General features: G+C 36.9%; 1 protein-coding gene across 1 annotated transcript; it reads left to right on the top strand.

Moving 5' to 3' along the window:
* Window positions 1-15,470: 15,470 nt before the first annotated feature.
* LOC132561090 (carbonic anhydrase 7-like) lies at window positions 15,471-26,898 on the top strand. Its single transcript, XM_060225821.1, has 7 exons — window positions 15,471-15,612; window positions 16,599-16,751; window positions 17,725-17,888; window positions 19,845-19,937; window positions 20,531-20,603; window positions 21,810-21,958; window positions 26,788-26,898. Exons 1-7 carry the CDS (start codon window positions 15,471-15,473, stop codon window positions 26,896-26,898), a joined length of 885 nt encoding a protein of 294 aa, XP_060081804.1.
* The last annotated feature ends 114 nt before the right edge of the window (window positions 26,899-27,012 follow it).

The following is a 27,012-nucleotide window of genomic DNA, read 5'->3' on the forward strand; positions in this document are numbered from 1 at the left end:
ACCTCCCTGTAATACTGTCCAGGATAGGTTCATGTTCACCTAGACGGTTACGTCCCTGTAATACAGACCAGGACAGGTTCATGTTCACCTAGAGGGTTACCTCCCTGTAATACAGACCAGGATAGGTTCATGTTCACCTAGACGGTTACCTCCCTGTAATACTGTCCAGGATAGGTTCATGTTCACCTAGACGGTTACCTCCCTGTAATACAGACCAGGATAGGTTCATGTTCACCTAGGCGGTTACCTCCCTGTGATACAGACCAGGATAGGTTCATGTTCACTTAGACGGTTACCACCCTGTAATACAGACCAGGATAAGTTCATGTTCATCTAGACGGTTACCTCCCTGTAATACAGACCAGGATAGGTTCATGTTCACTTAGACGGTTACCACCCTGTAATACAGACCAGGATAAGTTCATGTTCATCTAGACGGTTACCTCCCTGTAATACAGACCAGGATAGGTTCATGTTCACCTAGACGGTTACCTCCCTGTGATACAGACCAGGATAGGTTCATGTTCACCTAGGCGGTTACCTCCCTGTGATACAGACCAGGATAGGTTCATGTTCACCTAGGCGGTTACCTCCCTGTGATACAGTCCAGGATAGGTTCATGTTCATCTAGGCGGTTACCTCCCTGTGATACAGACCAGGATAGGTTCATGTTCACCTAGGCGGTTACCTCCCTGTGATACAGACCAGGATAAGTTCATGTTCATCTAGACGGTTACCTCCCTGTGATACAGACCAGGATAGGTTCATGTTCACCTAGAGGGTTACCTCCCTGTAATACATTAAATACAGCAGATTTATATTATAGATACAACAGAAAATAAAATGTGGGGTTGAATCATGCCGTGTTGAAGTTGATTCTATTTTTGATCTACTTCGTTTCAACGTGAAATATTCTTTACCAAACCGGACAGTCGGCTAACAAACTGTCGAACCTACCAAACATTTCAACCAATCAATAAGCATAAAATCCAACCAATAAACCAATTAACCAACCGACCAATCAGTTCACAAGCAAGAAAGAAAGTCAGTCATTTATTTAATAGACCAACCGACCAATCAATCTACAAGCAAGAAACAAAGTCAGTTATTTATCTAATAGACCAACCGACCAATCAGCCAACGAGCGAGCCAACAAACCAGTGAACCAACCAGCTCAGCGTCGAACTTCTGACACCAGCAGACCGACCGACCTACCAACCAAGCAGCCAACTCAACCAGTCGACCTACTAACCGACCGACAAACTGACCTACCAACCAGGTCAGCGTCGACCTACTCACCGACCGACAAACTGACCTACCAACCAGCCAGCTCAGTCAGTCGACCTACAGACCGACAGACAAACTGACCTACCAACCAGGTCAGCGTCGACCTACTCACCGACCGACAAACTGACCTACCTACCAACCAGGTCAGCGTCGACCTACTAACCGACCGACAAACTGACCTACCAACCAGGTCAGCGTCGACCTACTCACCGACCGACAAACTGACCTACCAACCAGGTCAGCGTCGACCTACTCACCGACCGACAAACTGACCTACCAACCAGCCAGCTCAGCCAGTCGACCCACAGACCGACCGACAAACTGACCTACCTACCAGCCAGCTCAGCCAGTCGACCTACAGACCGACCGACAAACTGGGCCTTCCTACCAGCGATCTCAGCCAGTCGGCCTACTGACCGACCTACCACCGCGTACCACTGTAGTGTTATTACATTCAACGAAGGCAATTTGCATAGAAACAACATGCATCTTTTAATGTATGTCAGCTTGCTTAGTTATGTTGATTAAGGTTATCCAATGATCGATTATACATACATAACGATTTATCAAATGTAAAACGTGACTTTCCCGTCATGAACTAATATTTCTGAATATCATACTTACATAATTAGTGGAAATTTCAATATTCCTAAATTTACCATATGCTAAAAGTGCATTGTAATCAATCAATATCGGGAACATTATTGCTTATCAATTAACACAAACAGATAATGATGAGTTTAAATAAGTAATTTAAAGATTACAGTTCGATCTTGTTAAAACAAATTACTAAAATAACTCCATGGATATTTTTGTTGACTAGTGGATCTGAGTAAAATTTTCTATCAAAAAAAATCTGTACATGAAAGACGCATAAAAGTATAATTTTAAGCAAATTGAGTGCCCCGCATATTCTCAACCAAAAAAGGTTGGATGACCTTTTATCACAACTCCAGTGGCTGACCCAATTAGGTTCATGACAATTCTTCCAAACCCAGTCACTGGAGTAGTGGCTTAATCATGTACATAAAGGACAAGTGAACCACTTGTAATCTGCCCAACCCCTCAGGGCGAGGACCCGTCTGACTCACGGGATGCCTATATCTATCTCCAGCCTCTGGTGATTCAGCTGACAGTTTACTACTTATTAGCCTGTGATATAATAAGGGTCCATCACATACACTGATAACAGCTGTCATTAATTTACTTACCTGATGAAGAAGCCTACTTTCTGTTAACATCGCACCTGTCAGATTCAGCTGGCTATATAAGGTAATAAAGGAGCCAGTTCAGCATTAGTCACTGGTAATGTTTAGTCATTATTGAGAATGTCGACAGATATTGGTTAAACAGATGTTATAAAAATACCGTTATATCAGTCAATTGTTAAGTTGATTTAATATGAAAAACACCATAACTTGATAACATATAAGTCTGTGCTTTTTTATCATAACTCATTAAAAAGATGACACAAAACTCACTGTAAAAAAGCAAGACAAAAACAAACAAAAATAATGTAGGCAAGCTTCTCAACGAGTAATACTGATGGCGAGACTTCGGTAAAGGGTGTCGAGTTTAGGGTACAAGGGAAAACGAGACTTCGGTAAAGGGTGTCGAGTTTAGGGTACAAGGGAAAACGAGACTTCGGTAAAGGGTGTCGAGTTTAGGGTACAAGGGAAAACGAGACTTCGGTAAAGGGTGTCGAGTTTAGGGTACAAGGGAAAACGAGACTTCGGTAAAGGGTGTCGAGTTTAGGGTACAAGGGAAAACGAGACTTCGGTAAAGGGTGACAAGTTTGTGGTATAGGGGATGACGAGACTTCGGTAAAGAGTGACAAGTTTGGGGTATAGGGGATGACGAGACTTCGGTAAAGGGTGACAAGTTTGGGGTATAGGGGATGGCGAGTCTTCGGTAAAGGGTGACAAGTTTGGGGTATAAGGGATGACGAGACTTTGGTAAAGAGTGACGAGTTTGGGTATAAGGAATGGCGATACTTGAGTAAAAAGTGTCATGACTGGGAAAAGGATGTCGAGACTATGATAATTGGTGCTGATGCTCGAGTAAGAAGAGGGACAAGGGTAAGGGATGGCCGGGGGGGGGGGTTGGTTAGTGAAACTGGGATAACGAGTCGTAACAGGACGCGACGAGACTAGGGTAAAAGACTGGGGTATGAACTGACGAGGCTAAAGTTAGGTGTGGCGAGACTCGGATAACGGGTGGTGATTCTGGGGTAAAAGGAGGCGAGACTTGGATAAATTTTGGAGCAAGACAAGGGTATGAGTAGGCGCGGAATTGGGGAAATAGGTAGTGCGGCTTGGATAAGCAGTGGCGATACTAAGGTACATGTAAGAGGGACGACTACCGTTGAGGTGTTGATCCGGGTGTCTTTTCCCAATTAAAATAATTCAAAGAATGCTGTCAAGTACGAACATAGTGCCACTGAATTCTTAATCAATATGAAAGTCTTCTGTGACTTGTCGTGAGTATCTAGACTACAACTTATTCAGTTTCAATGTTCAATAACGAAATTATCTGAATTTACAAAACTATTAAATTCCATTTTTTTTCTCAGTTACAGGTTAAACTTCAGGTTGAAATTTAAAACATGAACTACTACCACCTGTACAGTGACAGTAAAATATGACGTAAGAAATTAAACAGTGACAACATCACACTAACAAATCAAGTTGTCAGATAATATTACTTATCAGCAATATTCGTTTCCTCGTCTTAATTAGTAACTCTACACAAATATCAATCAATACGTTACGTAACGCGCAATTAAATAAGTGGATATGTAAATGATGAAAAAAAACATATTAATCAAAAATGACTAAATTAGTTTATCCTATAAAGCTATATAAAGGTATGGCCCCAGTCACTTTGCTATATTTTGTGATTGGTCTGTGTATAAGACATAGGATCGCTTATTAGTTCAACAAGATGCTGAAGAATAAAATGGCCATGTTGTTGCTGATGCAACTGAAGAGCTTGATTGAACATGGAGGACACAATTGGCAAAAGGACGCTCTCAACACCATCCAACAGGTTAAACACACCTTTCTTGTTTTCGTTCTGCTTTACTTTAATTTTACTTTTTTGTTTTTTTGTTTTTTTTTTTTTTTTTATTTTTGTTTTTGTTTTTGTTTTTTTTTTTTTTTTGTTTTGTTTTGTTTTTTTTTTTTTTGTTGTTGTTTTTTAACTTTTATTTCTTGAGATTGATATTTTTAGAAAAAAATATTCAATATCAGATAATATTTCCATTTAAAATGTCGTACATGTATGTAATGTAGGTATAATGTTTATATAATGTTTTCATTTGTTGTGTAATATTGAATTTTATTAGTATAAATCATCATTGACACTTACATAGTTTCACCACAATGTAGGCTCATACTTTGAATGTATTACAATAAAAGATAAAAGGCTAGTTACATTTAATCCTAATTACACTCATTAATTATTTATCACCAATATAACAAATGATTATGATTTTTAACGATATTTTAACGAGTCAATTCTGCAATTCTCAGAAGACCATAGGCATTTGGGTGTGACTGTAAGCTCGAATGCTAAGTGTGGTGACTTTATAGAAAGTTTGTGTCAGTCAGTCTTGAAAAATGTAAACATTTTGAGAAAGTTAAAATTATTCGTAAATAGAAAAGTACTTCGTAACATTTATGTGTGATTTAAACGCCAACTGTAGAATATGCTTGTGATCTTTGGGGCGACTGGTCTCAATTTTGTGTCGACTTACTAGAAAGGATTCAACTGGAGGCAGCTAGAAGTGTTACTGGACTGCCTAGATATTCCAGTAAGCAATATTGTATTTCTAAACTGGGGGGTTCATAAATAGACGGGAACAGAGAAAACGTTATGTATTTTACAAAATGCATAATAAATTTCAAATCTGTATATATTATTACCAGGTTAAGTTAGAAATAGAAAGACCTACCTATTGAGAAAATAATAGCAATGATCTTATTCCAAATTATAATCTTACATGTACTAGGTTTTCATTTATACTAATAACCATCAGACTCTGGAATGACATCTCATAAACAGGTAGCAAGCAGTCAACTCTTAATATCTTTTAAAACTCTCTATATATAAATCACAGGAATCCCGCACTCTATTACAACACCACTTGGACCTCGTCATAATAATATTTTACTTATTAAGTGCTTTAAATAATAATCTTTATCGTGTAAATCTAACTGATTCACCTTCGTATGCTTGTAGTTATCCCTGTAGAAATTCATACCATCTTTGTTTGAACGTCCACATTTCATAACATAGGAAATGCTGTGATGATTAAGTTGCGTCAGTGTCAGTCATTACACCTGTATACGGTTTTACATGGAAGGGTCGATCTATCATAAGAAAAGAACAGAACTATTTTTGAATCTGTTGAAATATTTAATCGTGATAGTAAAATATTTTATTATAGTCTTGTAGAGCAGGTGAACTTATCCTACTGTCTTTTCTTACATTCCTTGTCTTTCTATGCAACCCTACCCAATCCTATCACGAATCTTTTTAGATAATCGTGTCATAAGTATTTTTTTTCTGACTGACACAATGACACGATACCTAAGAGGAGCGCGAATGTACATTACAGCAAGGTTATTTTTTACATGGACAATTAGAATAGAGAAAGTGGCTGAAATGTGTAGCTAGTATGTGTCAGGCAGATATGTTATATATATAATACATAGCTATGTAATATCTATTGTTATACATGATAAGATTCGCTGTATGATATTACATGTCATTTTGCTACACTTCATGTTTCCAGAAACCTTTTATTGTATACAATGTACGTATCATTGCTGGTACACTGTTAAATGAAACTGTGAGAGGAGAGGGCTTTTATAAGTTGTCAAAACTTGTGCCTAATCCTCTTACTTATTTCAACCAATAAAATATATCTAAACTAAACTAACTAAACTAATAAAAGATCCCTATTATCAATATCAACATTAGCTGACAAAATCTCGACACATCTGTCCTCTACATACAGGTGGGAGAAACATACACTTGATCTCTAGTACACTTTGTGCAGCACGCGTAATGAACAAGTGAGTGAAGTAGACTAGACATGGCAGTACACTCCAACTCCTGAGTTTTCCAGCGCTAAGAATGATCTTAAATGATAACGGATAATGTTTTAATTAGATTAAGGGGAAACGTTTGAATTTACATCATGTACATGTTAATACCAACATGTAAAAGTACATTGTATAATCGTTCATATAACAAAATTACATATTATGACACAAGAGTTGTTCTGTCTATATCCATTTGTTTAGGAATATATCAAATTCATATTTGAATTAACGTTGGCATCGTAGATCTACAAGCTTGATTGTTTCAACATAATGTGACATAAATGTATTTGCGACTGATGGCAGGGCAATATATAATAAATTTATGGAAAATGATATCATCATTATGATAAAATGATATTAACAAAAATATCAAAGTCTGTAGTATAATTAACACGACCTTGATATTGTCATTACATCACGGTACACTGAACCAGTGTATACACCTAGATATAGCGACACAAGGATCTCCCAGAGTTACTTCCCTTCGTATCACTCTCGGTATGGGAACGAGAATGACGTGACCAGGCATGTATACAAGTACACGCCCCTTTTGTAGCCACGATATTATTCACTAATATATATATAGAGAGAGAGAGAGAGGGAGGAGATTTTCATGCAACACTTAGTACATAAGATATATATTTTACGTGTGATTTTATAAACTTTTTTATTTTGTTTTGGCTGAGATCGTGTTGGATAAGTTCGATACATTCTGATCTGCTAGACTCACTATTTACCATTTCACAGCCAGTGATGATAAAGAGATAAACTTGGCAGTCGATGGTGGTCGGGAATCAGGTCTAAACAGAATCGTAGGTTTTGACTCTCAAAATGGTGTGCAGCACCTCCTTCTGGTGACATGAATCCATCCTCAATGAGGAACAAGATGGCCGTCATGAGGTGCCGAAAAAGATTGAAGAAGAAAAAAGGGTGGGAGCGATGTAACGGTCGAGTTTTTGCTCAGGATACAATTACTGATGTACATACATGTATGCATGCATCAAAGGATTCAATAAAACAATATCACTAATTCTTCCTCGTATTCAGTCGGAGTTTCAATTTAATTTGATTACTCTTCTAGCGCGTGACCCTATTAACTATGTAGACGGATTGCCCTATGCATTGAAAAACACTCATATCTTCACGTACACACATAAATAATTATGGAATTAGTTTTACTGCTTAGAAAAAAAGCAAGATTTAAGTTTTCTGTTTTGTATACGGCTGTAATAATAAAAAACTGCAAAATAAAATACAGCGGATTTCAAACGGTTACCATTACGTATCCCTGCTGTGTTGATCTCTGATTTCTGATTATTATATATAATAGACTGTGTTGACATCTGATTATTATATAATATAACGGCTGTGTTGATATCTGATTATAATATAATATAACGGCTGTGTTGACATCTGATTGTTATATACTGTACCGGCTGTGTTGATATCTGATTGTTATATAATATAACGGCTGTGTTGATATCTGATTATTATATACTGTACCGGCTGTGTTGATATCTGATTGTTATATACTGTACCGGCTGTGTTGACATCTGATTATTATATAATATAACGGCTGTGTTGACATCTGATTGTTATATACTGTACCGGCTGTGTTGATATCTGATTGTTATATAATATAATGGCTGTGTTGATCTCTGATTTCTGATTATTATATACAATAGACTGTGCTGATATCTGATTGTTATATAATATAACGGCTGTGTTGACATCTGATTGTTATATACTGTACCGGCTGTGTTGACATCTGCTTGTTATATACTGTACCGGCTGTATTGATATCTGATTATTATATAATATAACGGCTGTGTTGACATCTGATTGTTATATACTGTACCGGCTGTGTTGATATCTGAGTATTATATAATATAACGGCTGTGTTGACATCTGATTATTATATACTGTACCGGCTGTGTTGACATCTGAGTATTATATACTGTACCGGCTGTGTTGACGTCTGATTGTTATATACTGTGCCGGCTGTGTTGACATCTGATTGTTATATACTGTACCGGCTGTGTTGACGTCTGATTATTATATACTGTACCGTCTGTGTTGACATCTGATTGTTATATACTGTACCGGCTGTGTTGACATCTGCTTGTTATATACTGTACCGGCTGTGTTGATATCTGAGTATTATATATTATAACGGCTGTGTTGACATCTGATTGTTATATACTGTACCGGCTGTGTTGACATCTGATTATTATATACTGTACCGGCTGTGTTGACATCTGATTATTATATACTGTACCGGCTGTGTTGACATCTGATTATTATATACTGTACCGGCTGTGTTGACATCTGATTATTATATACTGTACCGGCTGTGTTGACATCTGATTGTTATGTACTGTACCGGCTGTGTTGACATCTGATTGTTATATACTGTACCAACTGTGTTGACATCCGAGTATTATATACTGTACCGGCTGTGTTGACGTCTGATTATTATATACTGTACCGGCTGTGTTGACGTCTGATTATTATATACTGTACCGGCTGTGTTGACATCTGATTGTTATATACTGTACCGGCTGTGTTGACATCTGATTATTATATACTGTACCGGCTGTGTTGACATCTGATTATTATATACTGTACCGGCTGTGTTGACATCTGATTATTATATACTGTACCGGCTGTGTTGACATCTGATTATTATATACTGTACCGGCTGTGTTGACATCTGATTATTATATACTGTACCGGCTGTGTTGACATCTGATTATTATATACTGTACCGGCTGTGTTGACATCTGATTATTATATACTGTACCGGCTGTGTTGATATCTCTGATTATTATATTCTGTACCGGCTGTGTTGTGATTATTATATTCTGTACCGGCTGTGTTGACATCTGATTATTATATACTGTACCGGCTGTGTTGACATCTGATTATTATATACTGTACCGGCTGTATTGATATCTAGTTATTATATACTGTACCGGCTGTGTTGATATCTGATTATTATATACTGTACCGGCTGTGTTGACATCTGATTATTATATACTGTACCGGCTGTGTTGATCTCTGGTTATTATATACTGTACCGGCTGTGTTGACATCTGATTATTATATACTGTACCGGCTGTGTTGACATCTGATTATTATATAATATAACGGCTGTGTTGACGTCTGATTATTATATACTGTACCGGCTGTGTTGACATCTGAGTATTACATACTGTACCGGCTGTGTTGACGTCTGATTGTTATATACTGTGCCGGCTGTGTTGACATCTGATTATTATATACTGTACCGGCTGTGTTGATATCTGATTATTATATACTGTTACCGACTGTGTTATATACTGATTGTTTATATATATATATCGGCTGTGTTGACATCTGATTGTTATATACTGTACCGGCTGTGTTGACATCTGATTATTATATACTGTACCGGCTGTGTTGATATCTGATTATTATATACTGTACCGGCTGTGTTGACATCTGATTGTTATATACTGTACCGGCTGTGTTGACATCTGATTATTATATACTGTACCGGCTGTGTTGACATCTGATTATTATATAATATAACGGCTGTGTTGACGTCTGATTGTTATATACTGTACCGGCTGTGATGACATCTGATTATTATATACTGTACCGGCTGTGTTGACATCTGATTGTTATATACTGTACCGGCTGTGTTGATATCTGATTATTATATACTGTACCGACTGTGTTGACATCTGATTGTTATATAATATATCGGCTGTGTTGATATCTGATTATTATATACTGTACCGGCTGTGTTGACATCTGATTGTTATATACTGTACCGGCTGTGTTGATATCTGATTATTTTTATACTGTGCCGGCTGTGTTGACATCTGATTATTATATACTGTACCGGCTGTGTTGACATCTGATTATTATATACTGTACCGGCTGTGTTGATATCTGATTATTATATACTGTACCGGCTGTGTTGACATCTGATTATTATATACTGTACCGGCTGTGTTGACATCTGTGTTGATTGTTATATACTGTACAGGCTGTGTTGACATCTGATTATTATATACTGTACCGGCTGTGTTGACATCTGATTATTATATACTGTACCGGCTGTGTTGATATCTTGATTATTATATACTGTACCGGCTGTGTTGACGTCTGATTATTATATACTGTACCGGCTGTGTTGACATCTAATTGTTATATACTGTACAAGCTGTGTTGACATCTCATTATCATATACTGTACCGGCTGTGTTGATATCTGATTATTATATACTGTACCGACTGTGTTGACGTCTGATTGTTATATACTGTACCAGCTGTGTTGACATCTGATTGTTATATACTGTACCGGCTGTGATGACATCTGATTATTATATACTGTACCGGCTGTGTTGACGTCTGATTGTTATATACTGTACCAGCTGTGTTGACATCTCATTATCATATACTGTACCGGCTGTGTTGATATCTGATTATTATATACTGTACCGACTGTGTTGACATCTGATTGTTATATAATATATCGGCTGTGTTGACATCTGATTGTTATAAACTGCACCGGCTGTGTTGACATCTCATTATCATATACTGTACCGGCTGTGTTGATATCTGATTATTATATACTGTACCGACTGTGTTGACATCTGATTGTTATATACTGTACCAGCTGTGTTGACATCTCATTATCATATACTGTACCGGCTGTGTTGATATCTGATTATTTTATACTGTACCGACTGTGTTGACGTCTGATTGTTATATACTGTACCAGCTGTGTTGACATCTGATTGTTATATAATGTACCGGCTGTGTTGACGTCTGATTGTTATATACTGTACCGACTGTGTTGATATCTGATTATTATATAATGTACCGGCTGTGTTGATATCTGATTATTATATACTGTACCGGCTGTGTTGACATCTGATTGTTATGTACTGTACCGGCTGTGTTGACATCTGATTGTTATATACTGTACCAACTGTGTTGACATCTGAGTATTATATACTGTACCGGCTGTGTTGACATCTGATTATTATATACTGTACCGGCTGTGTTGACATCTGATTATTATATACTGTACCGGCTGTGTTGACATCTGATTGTTATATACTGTACCGGCTGTGTTGATATCTGATTATTATATACGGTATCGGCTGTGTTGACATCTGATTATTATATACTGTACCGGCTGTGTTGACATCTGATTATTATATACTGTACCGGCTGTGTTGATATCTTGATTATTATATACTGTACCGGCTGTGTTGACGTCTGATTATTATATACTGTACCGGCTGTGTTGACATCTGATTGTTATATACTGTACAGGCTGTGTTGACATCTGATTATTATATACTGTACCGGCTGTGTTGACATCTGATTATTATATACTGTACCGGCTGTGTTGATATCTGATTATTATATACTGTACCGGCTGTGTTGACATCTGATTATTATATACTGTACCGGCTGTGTTGACATCTGATTGTTATATACTGTACAGGCTGTGTTGACATGTGATTATCATATACGGTATCGGCTGTGTTGACATCTGATTATTATATACTGTACCGGCTGTGTTGACACCTGTTTAACATATATTATATCTATTTTCTACGTAACAGCATGGACCTTGATGTAGAATGATTGTCTTTCACGTTAATTCATTTGTTTTTTAGTTCCTGTATTTTAATATTTTTTCAAGTGACAATTACGGCTTTATTCTCGATAAAATAGTTTTGTTCAGCGCTATAAATGATAAACTACTGAGGAATTTGATATATTAGTCATTCTTCATCGAAAAGGACATGTACACATGTATTTCACTTAATCGGCAAATCTCGCACCGATCCATAGCTCAATTATCAGATATCTTACAATTTGAGAAGTGAAAACTATTAGATATTTCAGTAATTGTTAACGATAAGATGGGAGACCTATTTGTTCATAGTGGATATTTGATCACCTGACAATTAACATAAATTCGTCATTGTTAAAAAGAAAGATGGCAACCACCCTCTCACAATATAATAGCAGTGCTATGATTTTGATATGAATGCATATTAGATTAATAATTATTAAAAAATTACACTTAGTCATTACTTTATTTTTCTAAAATGCATTTAATCGGTACGCCCACTCTAGTTGAAACAGTATTTTTGTGTGCTTCTTGTATAAATCTGCCAAAATGAAACAGTCGGACTTAATGCAATGTGATGTTGATGTGACATACATGTCTATCCGTTTCACGGTAATGACATCTAACATTACAAGCGTCTGTGATCTTTCATCAACATCTACATAAAGCTTGTCATAAGTCAGAATCTTCTAACTCCTTTTTAAATTTTTTTTCACAATCATCATTTCCTCTTTCGGTGCCATCAACGACATTTCGCTTGACAAATTAATGTTATGTTTCTTTTGCTGAATAAGATATCCCGGTGTTGTAGACACCTGTAAGTCTTGCGTGGAAATATGGAACGCACGCATTCACACATTTGTTAAGTATTAACAACGAGTTGTGAACACTGTCAGAGGGGAAAATATCCTTTATCGTCATCTGAATGTGTGAAACGTGATTAAAATATCTGTTAAGTACATTGTACTTTAAGAAATGAAGATAATTATGCGCGCTACAGCGAGTTATCAATCGCACAATAATTGTGACTTATACATGATGTGATGTCATTACATGGTTGGCTTTAAACACCGGGCAGTTTAAGTAATAAAGAAACTTAAATTCCATGCCAATTTCATCATTATGTTAAGAAAAAGTGTAAATCAAATGAATTCAAGAAAGCGAAAAATACCGTAGTACTTTTTATTAACATTTGCTTCTGTAGCCGAGAGTCTATGCTGCATGCCTGTCCACTTTAGGAAGAATGTTCTCTACTGAGTCAAGTCCTATTGTGTGGATGAAATAACTCGCGCGTGTTAAAGTGACATCACGGTAAAGACAATTATATTTTCATTGATCGTACGTGTTTTTATACGTGTATTCCTGTTCTATTTCTATGCTTTACCGATATTCACGCGGTATTTCCAATGCCTAGATTAACCACCCAGTTTATTCGGGAAAACGCTCACAGATTTAGCGCTGATGAAATTACGTGACAGTTTTGAAAAATGAAGCAGTTCATTTATAAACACGAACACTTGATGGTGGAGACAAATGATAGGGACAGTATTGATACAGTATGTAAACATCTGTTTGCACATTTGCATTTATAATAACACAATTACTTTATTTTGATGTCAAACCCACCAGGCATATTCTAGTGTCATGAATGTACACAACATCAGCAATTAACCAGATTATACGCACAGTCCTGACAGCTTTTTTCTTGCCGAAACAGTTTTCCTAGCAACAATCTCGGGCTTTCATCTGCCCATCTCTCGCTTTGTGGAGGACTCTGTAACCCTCTTCTGCCTTCTACCGAGGCATATTCACGCGGGAATAGATTTTGTTTACAGCTGATCTGTGTTCTGCGCATGCGTTATCACACGTAAAAAATACATATCCAGTCTGTTGATGAACAGCGAGAGATTTCCGTTTTTTAATTATTGATTAATATCTAAATGTGATTGCTTCAACGGAAACCAAGTGGCATTGTTCAGTAGGTGATTCACTTGGTATATATATGATATCATAAAAATTCAATAAGAAAAAAATGTTTTACTATGATGTCGCTTTAACAGTATAATACTTCGCTGTTTATGAATAACAATTACATGCTTGGCAACTGTTTGACGTTTGAAACAAAATCTTTGTATTTCCATTTACTTGTGATCACGGAGACCGCTCAGAATCTGTCAATATCGCTAAAATGCGTAATACATACTATTGATATAACGTTTGCTCTGCCGCTTAAGACGTTCACGTTCACAAGCGCGTAAACATGTCATGTTAGTTATGGTGATTGATGCAGTTGAAATATCAGTGTATTACAGGAATTCCTAGTGAACTAAAATGAAAAAAAAACTATCTACGGAAATAGACATAAAGACTTCCCGTTTTTGACGCCACATTTCAAATAAGACATGATGCTTCATCGATCGTATCAATCGAAACATCAGTGATTAATGCAAATTCTCCGAAATTATTTTGCTCATAAAGTCCGAGAGTACTCGAATGACATTCATAATCAGATATAAGCTTGTTCGAAGGGAAAATATACATGCTCTTGATTTTTGGAATTCTCAGCTTTTCTCTGATTTAGATATATAACAGTTTCCATGATGAAGTTTACCTGGTGTGTTACCATCATATTCTGTAGTATTCTATGACAATAAGATATGGAAATATTTCAAACCGAACATAATTAACGAGTCATCCAAACGATAGTTCTGATAGCTTCACCTCACTATTTTGGAGGCTGAATTTAACGTCTAGTTGGTGTGATAGATCACATTTAATGAACACCAATTTCACAGTCTTCAGAATATAATTCAATATCAAGTGAAAAATAATCGCGTAGAAATTCCGAAATAAAAATTACAAGAAACAGTTTATCTATGTCACCTTCGCCTTAATTTAAGGTGCTGTGTGAGTAATCAAGTGAAAGCTCCATCCGGGCCAGGATTAGGATATACATGACGTAGGTCCGAGGTTATCATGTTTGTCTGTCACCCTTCAGAGAAACAATCTGACATGACAAACAAGTTCGCTCTGGCAGTAGCCGCACGGATATATAAAGATTTAATACGAAGCAAAATGTCTATACTTTCTTCAAAAATATATCCGAGTGTTCATTTACCGTACAACAGTTTGTATTGTTCCTGTAAAATGTCAGAGTTTTCCGTTTTTATGAATCGTTAAGCGAAGTTAAAGTGTTATGCTGTAAAATCTTGCGGACATTTCAACAAGTGAAGTTAACATGCCATTCTTTGAGCCGTCGATGAAAAATAGGAAGTTATCAAGATGAAACATGTCTTAGAATATGAAGTACGATAGGCTCTAACAAGAAAGCGAGAAAGACCCTGGGATTAACGACCTTAGCTGTCTATACATTTCTTACCAACCAAACACGCCCAGAAAATTGAAGTCTGGCACTGGTCAGGAACCAGCATGAATGTCCTAGTCAAACTGGTTTTTATTTTCTTGCTGCAGCTGCAGGTCTCCAATAGCAGTACCGTGGAAAGGACCGACAATGAGGTCATGCATGCGCACGTGGAAGAAATGTTCTCGTATGATTCAAACTCAAGAACAGGTACGTGTATAGTTATGTACATTTTGTCTCACGGTCGCGATTCTGTATCTTCGGAACCAAACATATCATTTTAGGGAGGGGGTGAGGCTGGGATTATTCCGTAAAAAAATGGTTCGTTGCCAGTTTTCCGGGTATGGGGGTGGGGTGGGGGGGTGGGGGTTTGGTGGTGGGGGGTGGGTGTCGTGGGCGATGTAGTTGAAAAAGATAAGAAAACAACTTTGCTTATTACTAAATAAATTTGATTCGATGCTAAGGGTGAAAATGCAAGAACCCAAAGTTTTATATAATTGCCGATGGCCTTGTGCCCGAAATTGAGGTAAATCACCTACGTGTATTTGTAATATATTACATTATCACACTGAGCATTATTTTATCATGAATATAATTACTTTTTCGTGTTTGAAATGTATAATAAACGTGATATCAAACTATACATTTAGTATACATATGTGGAACATAATCTTATGATATCAAAGTGTCAATGGGTGATTAAATTATTCTGTATGGCCGGCGATCGACTCGGATGTTTGACCGCCATTTTGTGGCCGACGATCGACGTGTTTGCTTGACCACCATTGTGTGGCCGACGATCGACGCGTTTGCTTGACCACCATTGTATGGCCGGCGATCGACTTGTATGTTTGATCACCATTGTGTGACCGGCGATCGACGTGTTTGCTTGACCACCATTGTGTGGCCGACGATCGACGCGGTGGCTTGACCGCCATTGTGTGACCGGCGATCGACGCGTTTGCTTGACTACCATTGTGTGGCCGGTGATCGACGCGTTTGCTAGCATAGAGTGGCCGACGAGCCACTTTCATTAGGCACTCATATTGGGGGAAAAAGTCTCTCGCTGTCTTGCCTTGGAATAAAAAATGTTTTAGTTATTTGAGGGAAAAATACTGTTTTTCACTGATTTGTAAAGAAAATGACTAATCGGAAGCGAGTGCCTATCATTAACAGATTATTTTGCTTTGTTACAGGTCCAACTAAATGGCTCAAATTTTGGCCGGCTTGTGGCGGCAAAACTCAATCACCTGTCAATATCAATAACAGTATGGTACAGGCAGATAAGCGGTATCATATACAATTTAGTGATGAGTTTAGGGAGATGACGGGAGACCTTGTCAACAATGGTAGGTTTTAAAGGAGAAAACAGTTTCTTTACTTACTCGAATATCTTTTTATATTTCTCTCATTTTTAACTAGGTTTCTAACATTGACACACACACAAGGATATGACCACACATTACGAGACCTAATTGTTTTCTGTCCTGTATACTTTTTTGTATATGTTACATTCATTATGAAGGATTTTCAAATACATCAACAAATAAGACAACTTTTATTCATACAGGTAAATCATCATCATCATCATCATCATCATCGTCATCATCATCGTTATCGTCGTCGTCGTCGTCGTCATTGATTTACAATGTTTCTTTATCGATTAAAACTATCTAATTAAAAACATTTCTTCAGTGATAAATACTACAGTATAGCCGGTTATTTTTGCGGACAAAAAAAATCGCAATTTTCACATAAATCAAGAAAAATTGAATTTTCACGAATCAAAATTTCGCGTTGTGGCATTAACTGGATTGATCCGGCATTAACTATCAATTGACTTTTGTCCACAGAAGACACAATACCCTGGTTCCCTAGTTGATATTTTTTAACTTCCGACCGTTCCCTAGTTTATATGTTTTATTATTCGGGGGTTCCCTTGTTGTATGATTTGTCGGTCGTTGGGAATCGCTTAAGGAATGAAGCCACTAGAACGCTAACAAACTTTTGTCAGACGCGGGGTACGGATGGGGGAGAAAACACATTCCCGCTTACACCGGTAGGTGACTAAGAAATGAATAACTCAGTTTAATAGAAAATTATATACAGTAAGTTGTTTCATACAGCTTTTCACGATCGCATTAAATACATGTGTATATCTTAGACATCAAAAACTATTCAGACGGTGTAAAAAGTAGCATACAGGCTCGGCCAACGTCAAAGTGAGAAGCAGAGAGATGCAAATCCAATGTATCTCAAAACTAAGCACAATTTGATAAAAAAGATAAACAAAACATTTAAGTCACTTTCATTTCCTTGTAGGTCATGCTCCAACGTTTTATTTTGATCACAAAAGTCGTCTTCTTTTTGGAGCCCCCGGTCTCCCGAATGAAGTGTTTGTGTTGGACCAGCTTCATTTCCACTTCGGTGACCGTTTTGAAACAGGATCCGAACATGCCATTGATGGTATTAAATTCCCTGTTGAGGTAAGCGTTATATACTGATCCAACTGTCGTACGACTCACTGATCCAACATTAAATTCCCTGTAGATATAACACTCACTGATCCAACATTAAATTCCCTGTAGATATAACACTCACTGATTTAACATTAAATTCCCTGTAGATATAACACTCACTGATCCAACATTAAATTCCCTGTAGATATAACACTCACTGATCCAACACTAAATTCCTTGTAGATATAACACTCACTGATCCAACATTAAATTCCCTGTAGATATAACACTCACTGATCCAACATTAAATTCCCTGTAGATATAACACTCACTGATCCAACATAAAATTCCCAGTAGATATAACACTCACTGATCCAACATTAAATTCCCTGTAGATATAACACTCACTGATCCAACATTAAATTCCCTGTAGATATAACACTCACTGATCCAACATAAAATTCCCAGTAGATATAACACACACTGATCCAACATTAAATTCCCAGTAGATATAACACTCACTGATCCAACATTAAATTCCCTGTAGATATAACAATCACTGATCCAACATTAAATTCCCTGTAGATATAACACTCACTGATCCAACATTAAATTCCCTGTAGATATAACACTCACTGATCCAACATTAAATTCCCTGTAGATATAACACTCACTGATCCAACATTAAATTCCCAGCAGATATAACACTCACTGGTCCAACATTAAATTCCCTGTAGATATAACACTCACTGATCCAACATAAAATTCCCAGTAGATATAACACTCACTGATCCAACATTAAATTCCCTGTAGATATAACACTCACTGATCCAACATAAAATTCCCAGTAGATATAACACTCACTGATCCAACATTAAATTACTGATCCAACATTAAATTCCCTGTAGATATAACACTCACTGATCCAACATTAAATTCCCTGTAGATATAACACTCACTGATCCAACATTAAATTCCCTGTAGATATAACACTCACTGATCCAACATTAAATTCCCTGTAGATATAACACTCACTGATCCAACATAAAATTCCCTGTAGATATAACACTCACTGATCCAACATAAAATTCCCAGTAGATATAACACTCACTGATCCAACATTAAATTCCCTGTAGATGTAACACTCACTGATCCAACATTAAATTCCCTGTAGATGTAACACACACTGATCCAACATAAAATTCCCAGTAGATATAACACTCACTGATCCAACATTAAATTCCCAGTAGATATAACACTCACTGATCCAACATTAAATTCCCTGTAGATATAACACTCACTGATCCAACATTAAATTCCCAGTAGATAAGAGACCTATATGCTGTTTCTTTAATGATGATGGTCCGTTTTGAGATACAAACTGCAGTAATCTTACCTTCGATGATGAAATCATGTTGTTAGTATAGTATTGACTGTGTAACACTTCACATACAGTTTACCAGATAAACAATTTATTTTTTTCGATTTTATTTGTAATATTTGTTTTGCTGAATTTTATTCTTTGTTTTCAAACAATTTTATTTAACACCGTACAAATTATGTTTTTGTGTCACAATTGGTAATCTCTCAGGAATAAAGGCATTATTGTTTAGAAATTTAACCAATGTTGTAAAATCATTACAGCTTAATAAATATACATTTTATAACCACATCACCTTCCCTCTTTCTATTTTGGCAACTGTTTCTGATGTTCCTGGTCTAACATTTTAAAACCTTGTTCCACATAGTATACCACAACGTGATAACGTATTTAGTCCAACTCTTCAACTCTATCAATATCAGCGTATCGGCGAAAAAATAAACATAACCAAAATATTCAAATTTACGTAAGTACTTTATTCAAAAACAATATAATTCAGTCCGAGGACACACATTACACACTGTTCCCTGTGTAACCTATCACCAATGTAAAGTATAACGCTCCATGTTTTATAACGTGATCATCCCCCTCCTTTTTGATAGGTTCATCTCGCGCACTACAACAGAAAGTATGGAAACCTAAACAATGCAACCAGCAAGTCGGACGGAGTGGTAGTCCTTGGTGTTTTCATGCAGGTATGTGTCGGGAACATCCACTGAAGGTGTGGGCCAAGTACAACCACTGAAGGTGTGTGTCAAGTACAATCAATGTAAGCGTGTGTCAAGTACAATCAATGTATGTGTGTGTCAAGTACAATCTATGTAGGTGTGTGTTAAGTATTATCACTGTAGGTGTGCTGCATGACATCAATGGTTTGAGGTTTTGCTATTTTATATATATATGTCTAGAGTTTTGTACAGTAATTTACGGAAATGTCGCTTAGACATTGATTTTCCGTGAAGATTTCTTTTAATGATTAGCACAATATTGTTTGTACATGTATAATGATTGTGAACAGGATAACAAGAATAATATTTTAGCAAGAAATCAGTCACTTCAACTATCAAATACTCCGAGACATAGAGATCGATCTTAATTTGAATAAATACGCTAAGTTATGAAAATTGGTCAGAAGAAGACAGGAAATTACTGACCAGGAACATCAAACGACGGATATCTGTTCACGAGATCTTGTATTTTAATCAAAATGTTTGCGTTACATGTGTGATCAAATTACCTTACCGACAAATAAAGTATATTATTTACAATTAAACACATATGTTTACAGGTGGGCATGGGACGACCTGGGGCGCTGGACAAATTCATTGAAAATTACCTGTCAGATATCAGAATACCTGATAGTAAGTGGAATTTCAAAATGTCAAGCTGACACGTTACAGTAAAACAGAGTGTTTTCTTGTGGATTATGATAAACATGTGAAAACAAAAAATATGTATTGTAATGGCTAACTAACACAATTACTTTTAGGATAAATTCATCTGACAATTCAAACACTTTCCGGGATTTTTAGGGGAGAAATCACACCATGGAACAATTTCTATTAATCTCTGTCATTTGCAAATATAACGTATTAATAGATCATTTTTTATAAGAGAGGGTCCCATCCCCCTGGGACTTGAAGGGCGGGCAAAGAAAGGGAGAAAATAGAGCACATTCTTTTAAATTTTCTTCTTCTGAAGAATGTCAAGATTCTAGTTCAAATTGGTCTGAAGCATCCGTGGACGAATGGGAATCAGTTTTGTATAAACAATAGGTTTCGTCCCCTTGGGAAAGGAGGGGCGGGATCCAACAGGGAAAATACAGCAAATTCTGTAAATTCTTCCTATGTAGAAATGCCCGGACTCTGTCCTAGTTTGATCTGAAGTATTCTTGAGTTAAGCGGTCCCCTGAGGACACGGCAGGCGGACCATAAGGGGGAAGTAATATAAGTACTTATAATTTCCTTTTCTTCTGTCGGGATGCCTTGATTTTGTCCCACTTTGATGTAAAGTATCGACGGGTGCAAGGGAATCGATATTGGATAATAGATGGGTTTCGGTCCCCAGGGGGAAGGACAGGCGGGGCCCTATCGGAAAAAGAGTACAAACTCTTCATATTACGACATCACCTGTAGGAATGTCTTAATTCTGTATGTTTTATCTGAAGAATCCTTGTGTGAGAGCGAATAAATTTTGTATAGAGATTTGGTATAAATCATCTTTAGATAAAAGGGATTCAATGTTGTATAAACTGTCAGCCTCCGCCCCAGGGACAGGACAGGTGGACTGTATAAGAGAAATTGTACTTCAGTGTTTATGCTTTGAATATTGAATTAACAATTAAAATGACGCTGATTTCTGCATTAGTGTCTCTAGCACAGATAGTAAGACATTATTTATATTTTTGAGTATATCTGCTCCACTAAACGTCAATAAGCATGTATTTTTAGATCGACCATGACGATAAACTGAAATGGGTGCTCCGTCACGGTTGAGCGCCATACCTCTTTATTGCATCTTGTCAATTGAGTGTAAATATTGAGCATCAAATACAAACTTGTTTACAGTGAAGGGAGTGCGAGCAACCCTCAACCCCAGTATCCTGCTTCCGTATAACCGGTCCTTTTACACGTACGTTGGCTCTCTAACGACACCACCATGTAGTGAGCGAGTACGCTGGATACTTATGAGGACACACAAGTCCATTTCCCTGAGGGTAAGTAAACAAAGCCTGATAATATCATAGTCGAGGGCTGACAGCAAAATCACATCAGCGGTGTTGTTGCACATTGCCGGTCTATTGTTGCATTTGTCGAAAGAAGAGATGAAATGGTAACGGCATACGCCAGGTCGGCGCAACGCAACGCGCGGTTATAAGACGGTATGTCATTTGTGGTAACGTTTTAACGCAACATCTTCAACATCCGATCGTCCAAGGATCGGCTTAACACGAGTTACCTCTCCTTGTGGAGACCGTCTAATACTGCTGCAACATCTTCAGTATCGGTTTCTTCCTGCAAGGACTTGGTTGAAGGGGTATTTAGCCAGGCTATCCGTAACAGGCTGAAACCTCACCTCACAAAGGCCCTGTCTTTTGGCAGTACCAATCGACTTGATTGAGCTCGGCCACATTGACGATGACCCTTATGGAAGTGGAACGATGTTTCGTTCACGGATGAGTCGAGATCTTTTTGGTGTACAATGTTGGGAGACAGCAGGTATAGCGACGTCGGAAGGAACACTTATCAGACTGCTGTGAATAGCCTAGCGTGGGAAATTTGATGGAGGTGATGTGATGATCTAGGGCGGGATATCCGCTGGAAATCGCGCCAGATTCGTAATTGCCAATGGCAATTCGGTATCGGGACGAACTTTGAGCATCAAGGAGTTTGGTCCATTTTGCAGCATAATGAGACATCCCACACCAGTCACGTGAATAGGACATTCTTGCAGTAGAACAGATTTTAGATTGGCCTGCAAAATTACCTGATCTGAATCCAATTGAGCACGTCTGGGATGTTCTTAAGAAGTACTATGGCGTCGGTCAAATCTCAATAACTAGTGCAGGCATGGTACACCATCCCGGTTCACACCTTTCGACGTTATACAGGCTCTATATACCGGCGGTGTAATCCTGTGATGTTAGTCTGTGGTGGTCACGCCGTTATTGAAGACATGACTACCGTACAATGTATGTTTTGTACGTCATACAAATACAATGAAACCTGACATTGCTGCTTTCGATACAAAGTTTGATAACTTTTTTTATACTTAATGTACATTTTATACACACATCACTAAGACCACTGAGGTGATTACTGTCTGATGTCTGACATACATATACATTATATATACATCACTAGGTCCACTGAGGTGAATACTGTCATGTACATGTACATATATATATACATGTCTGACATACTGTCTATGTACATGTATATATATATACATCACTAGGTCCACTGAGGTGAATACTGTCTGGTGTCTGACATACATGTAATGAACATTATATATATACATCACTAGGTCCACTGAGGTGAATACTGTCTGATGTCTGACATACATGTATTGTACATTATATATATACATCACTAGGTCCACTGAGGTGAATACTGTCTGATGTCTGACATACATGTAATGTACATTATATATATACATCACTAGGTCCACTGAGGTGAATACTGTCTGATGTCTGACATACATGTACATTATATATATACATCACTAGGTCCACTGAGGTGAATACTGTCTGATGTCTGACATACATATCATTATATATATACATCACTATACATGTGACATACATGTACATTATATATATACATCACTAGGTCCACTGAGGTGAATACTGTCTGATGTCTGTACATGTACATTATATATATACACATAGGTCCATGTATATGTACATTATATATATGTATGACATACATGTATACATTATATATATACATCACTAGGTCCACTGAGGTGAATACTGTCTGATGTCTGACATATGTACATTATATATATATCATATGTACATTATATATATACATTATATATATACATGTACATTATATATACAGGTCCACTGAGGTGAATATATATATGACATACATGTACATTATATATATACATCACTAGGTCCACTGAGGTGAATACTGTCTGATGTCTGACATACATGTACATTATATATATACATCACTAGGTCCACTGAGGTGAATACTGTCTGATGTCTGACATACATGTACATTATATATATACATCACTGGGTCCACTGAGGTGAATACTGTCTGATGTCTGACATACATGTACATATATATATATATATATACTAGGTCCACTGAGGTGAATACTGTCCATTATGAGGTGATATATGTATTATGTACATTATATATATACATACTAGGTCCACTGATGTACATTATATATATATACTGTCTGATGTCTGACATACATGTACATTATATATATACATCACTAGGTCCACTGAGGTGAATACTGTCTGATGTCTGACATACATGTACATTATATATACACACCACTATGTCCACTGAGGTGAATACTGTCTGGTGTCTGACATACATGTACATTATATATATACATCACTAGGTCCACTGAGGTGAATACTGTTTGATGTCTGACATACATGTACATTATATATATATGTATACATGTACATTATATATATACATCATAGGTCCACTGAGGTGAATACTATATATACATACATGTACATTATATATATACATCACTAGGTCCACTGAGGTGAATGTACATTATATATATGTCCACTGAGGTGAATATGTCTGATATGACATACATGTACATTATATATATACATCACTAGGTCCACTGAGGTGAATACTGTCTGATGTCTGACATACATGTAATGTATATTATATATATACATCACTAGGTCCACTGAGGTGAATACTGTCTGGTGTCTGACATACATGTAATGTACATTATATATATACATCACAAGGTCCACTGAGGTGAAAACTATATATGATATGTACATTATGTATATACATGTACATATATGTACTAGGTATATATGTCTATACATGTACATTATATATATACATCACTAGGTCCACTGAGGTGAATACTGTCTGGTGTCTGACATACATGTAATGTACATTATATATATACATCACTAGGTCCACTGAGGTGAATACTGTCTGATGTCTGACATACATGTACATTATATATATATACATCACTAGGTCCACTGAGGTGAATACTGTCTGATGTCTGACATACATGTACATTATATATATACATCACTAGGTCCACTGAGGTGAATACTGTCTGATGTCTGACATACATGTATTGTACATTATATATATACATCACTAGGTCCACTGAGGTGAATACTGTCTGATGTCTGACATACATGTACATTATATATATACATCACTAGGTCCACTGAGGTGAATACTGTCTGATGTCTGACATACATGTACATTATATATATACACATACATGTACATTATATATATACATCACTAGGTCCACTGAGGTGAATACTGTCTGGTGTCTGACATACATTTCTTGTACATTTTATATATACATCACAAGGTCCACTGAGGTGAAAACTGTCTGATGTCTGACATACATGTATTGTACATTTTATATATACATCACAAGGTCCACTGAGGTGAATACTGTCTGATGTCTGACATACATGTACATTATATATATACATCACTAGGTCCACTGAGGTGAATACTGTGTGATGTCTGACATACATGTACATTATATATATACATCACTAGGTCCACTGAGGTGAATACTGTCTGATGTCTGACATACATGTACATTTTATATATACATCACTGGGTCCACTGAGGTGAATACTGTCTGATGTCTGACATACATGTACATTATATATATACATCACTAGGTCCACTGAGGTGAATACTGTCTGATGTCTGACATACATGTACATTATATATATACATCACTAGGTCCACTGAGGTGAATACTGTCTGATGTCTGACATACATGTACATTATATATATACATCACTAGGTCCACTGAGGTGAATACTGTCTGTTGTCTGACATACATGTACATTATATATATACATCACTATGTTCACTGAGGTGAATACTGTCTGATGTCTGACATACATGTACATTTTATATATACATCACTAGGTCCACTGAGGTGAATACTGTCTGATGTCTGACATACATGTGCGTATTGTACCGGTTATGGCCACATCACTTTTGCAGACTTACTCCAATGAAAATCGAGAATACAGATCATCTGATGAAACTGACAAAATCGTGAAGCCCGGTACAAAACAAAACAAAACGTACTGGGCTTTTTTACTTATAATTAAATCCCATAGTTAACTTTCATTTCAATGAACGTCAGCAAACAATGCATCACAATTACCTGATGAAATGTTCAACCAATTCCCCAATCGTACGAATTGAGAGTGGAGCTAGACATATCATGCGGATTTGTGTCATCGATTACCAAGGTTGCCGCCATATTTTCAGACGAGTAGTAATTATTGTAAAACTTTTTCTGGACGTTTTACAGCAAACTTTGTCTGTAAGTGAGATAAATAGGTGACCTTTTCTATATGAATATATAGAAATAAATTGACATTGGAATTTGTTTTTATGATATACATTTTTAACGATTCTTTTAAATGGACTATATTTTGTCGCGCACTGCGGAGTTATGACGACTGCATAGTATCCGAGAAAGCGTAGTCATTTTCGTCCTTTTGATTCTGTGCTTAGTATGCCAGCATTTAGCTATTTTTCTCGTGAAAACGTGATTAATAAAATAACTTATACTGTTTTCAGTAATAACAAATATATTTCACTCTTGTGTCTAATACTTTTGTATCTCTCACGAGGAAGTGATACTAAAATATTAGACTCACTTGTGAAATATATCTGTTATTATTGAAAACACTGTTAGATATCTTTTACACTGTACACCACTTCTTAATTTAATGCCACACTCTGGAATGGTGAATTCCTACTAGACTTTTCGTTTTCGAGATTGACAGCTGAAACTGTGTATATGTTGCAGGCCTATAACCTTCTTCGAAGTTTACGGGACAATTACGGTGATCGTATTGCCAGATATGGAAACTGCCGGCCGATACAGAAACTGGGCTGTCGTATTGTGGAGTCAACCTAAATACAATGGATTCATCAGCGAACGAACGACATGTGCGATGCCGAACTACAATTTTAGGAGATTTTTTTCTTTGTAATATTTGTCAATTTTGGAATTATAAATGATAAGTTTATT

This window comes from Ylistrum balloti, unplaced genomic scaffold, assembly GCF_031769215.1.
Source record: "Ylistrum balloti isolate Yb309-2 unplaced genomic scaffold, AGI_CSIRO_Ybal_v1 Utg371146, whole genome shotgun sequence".
Lineage (NCBI taxonomy): Eukaryota > Metazoa > Mollusca > Bivalvia > Pectinida > Pectinidae > Ylistrum > Ylistrum balloti.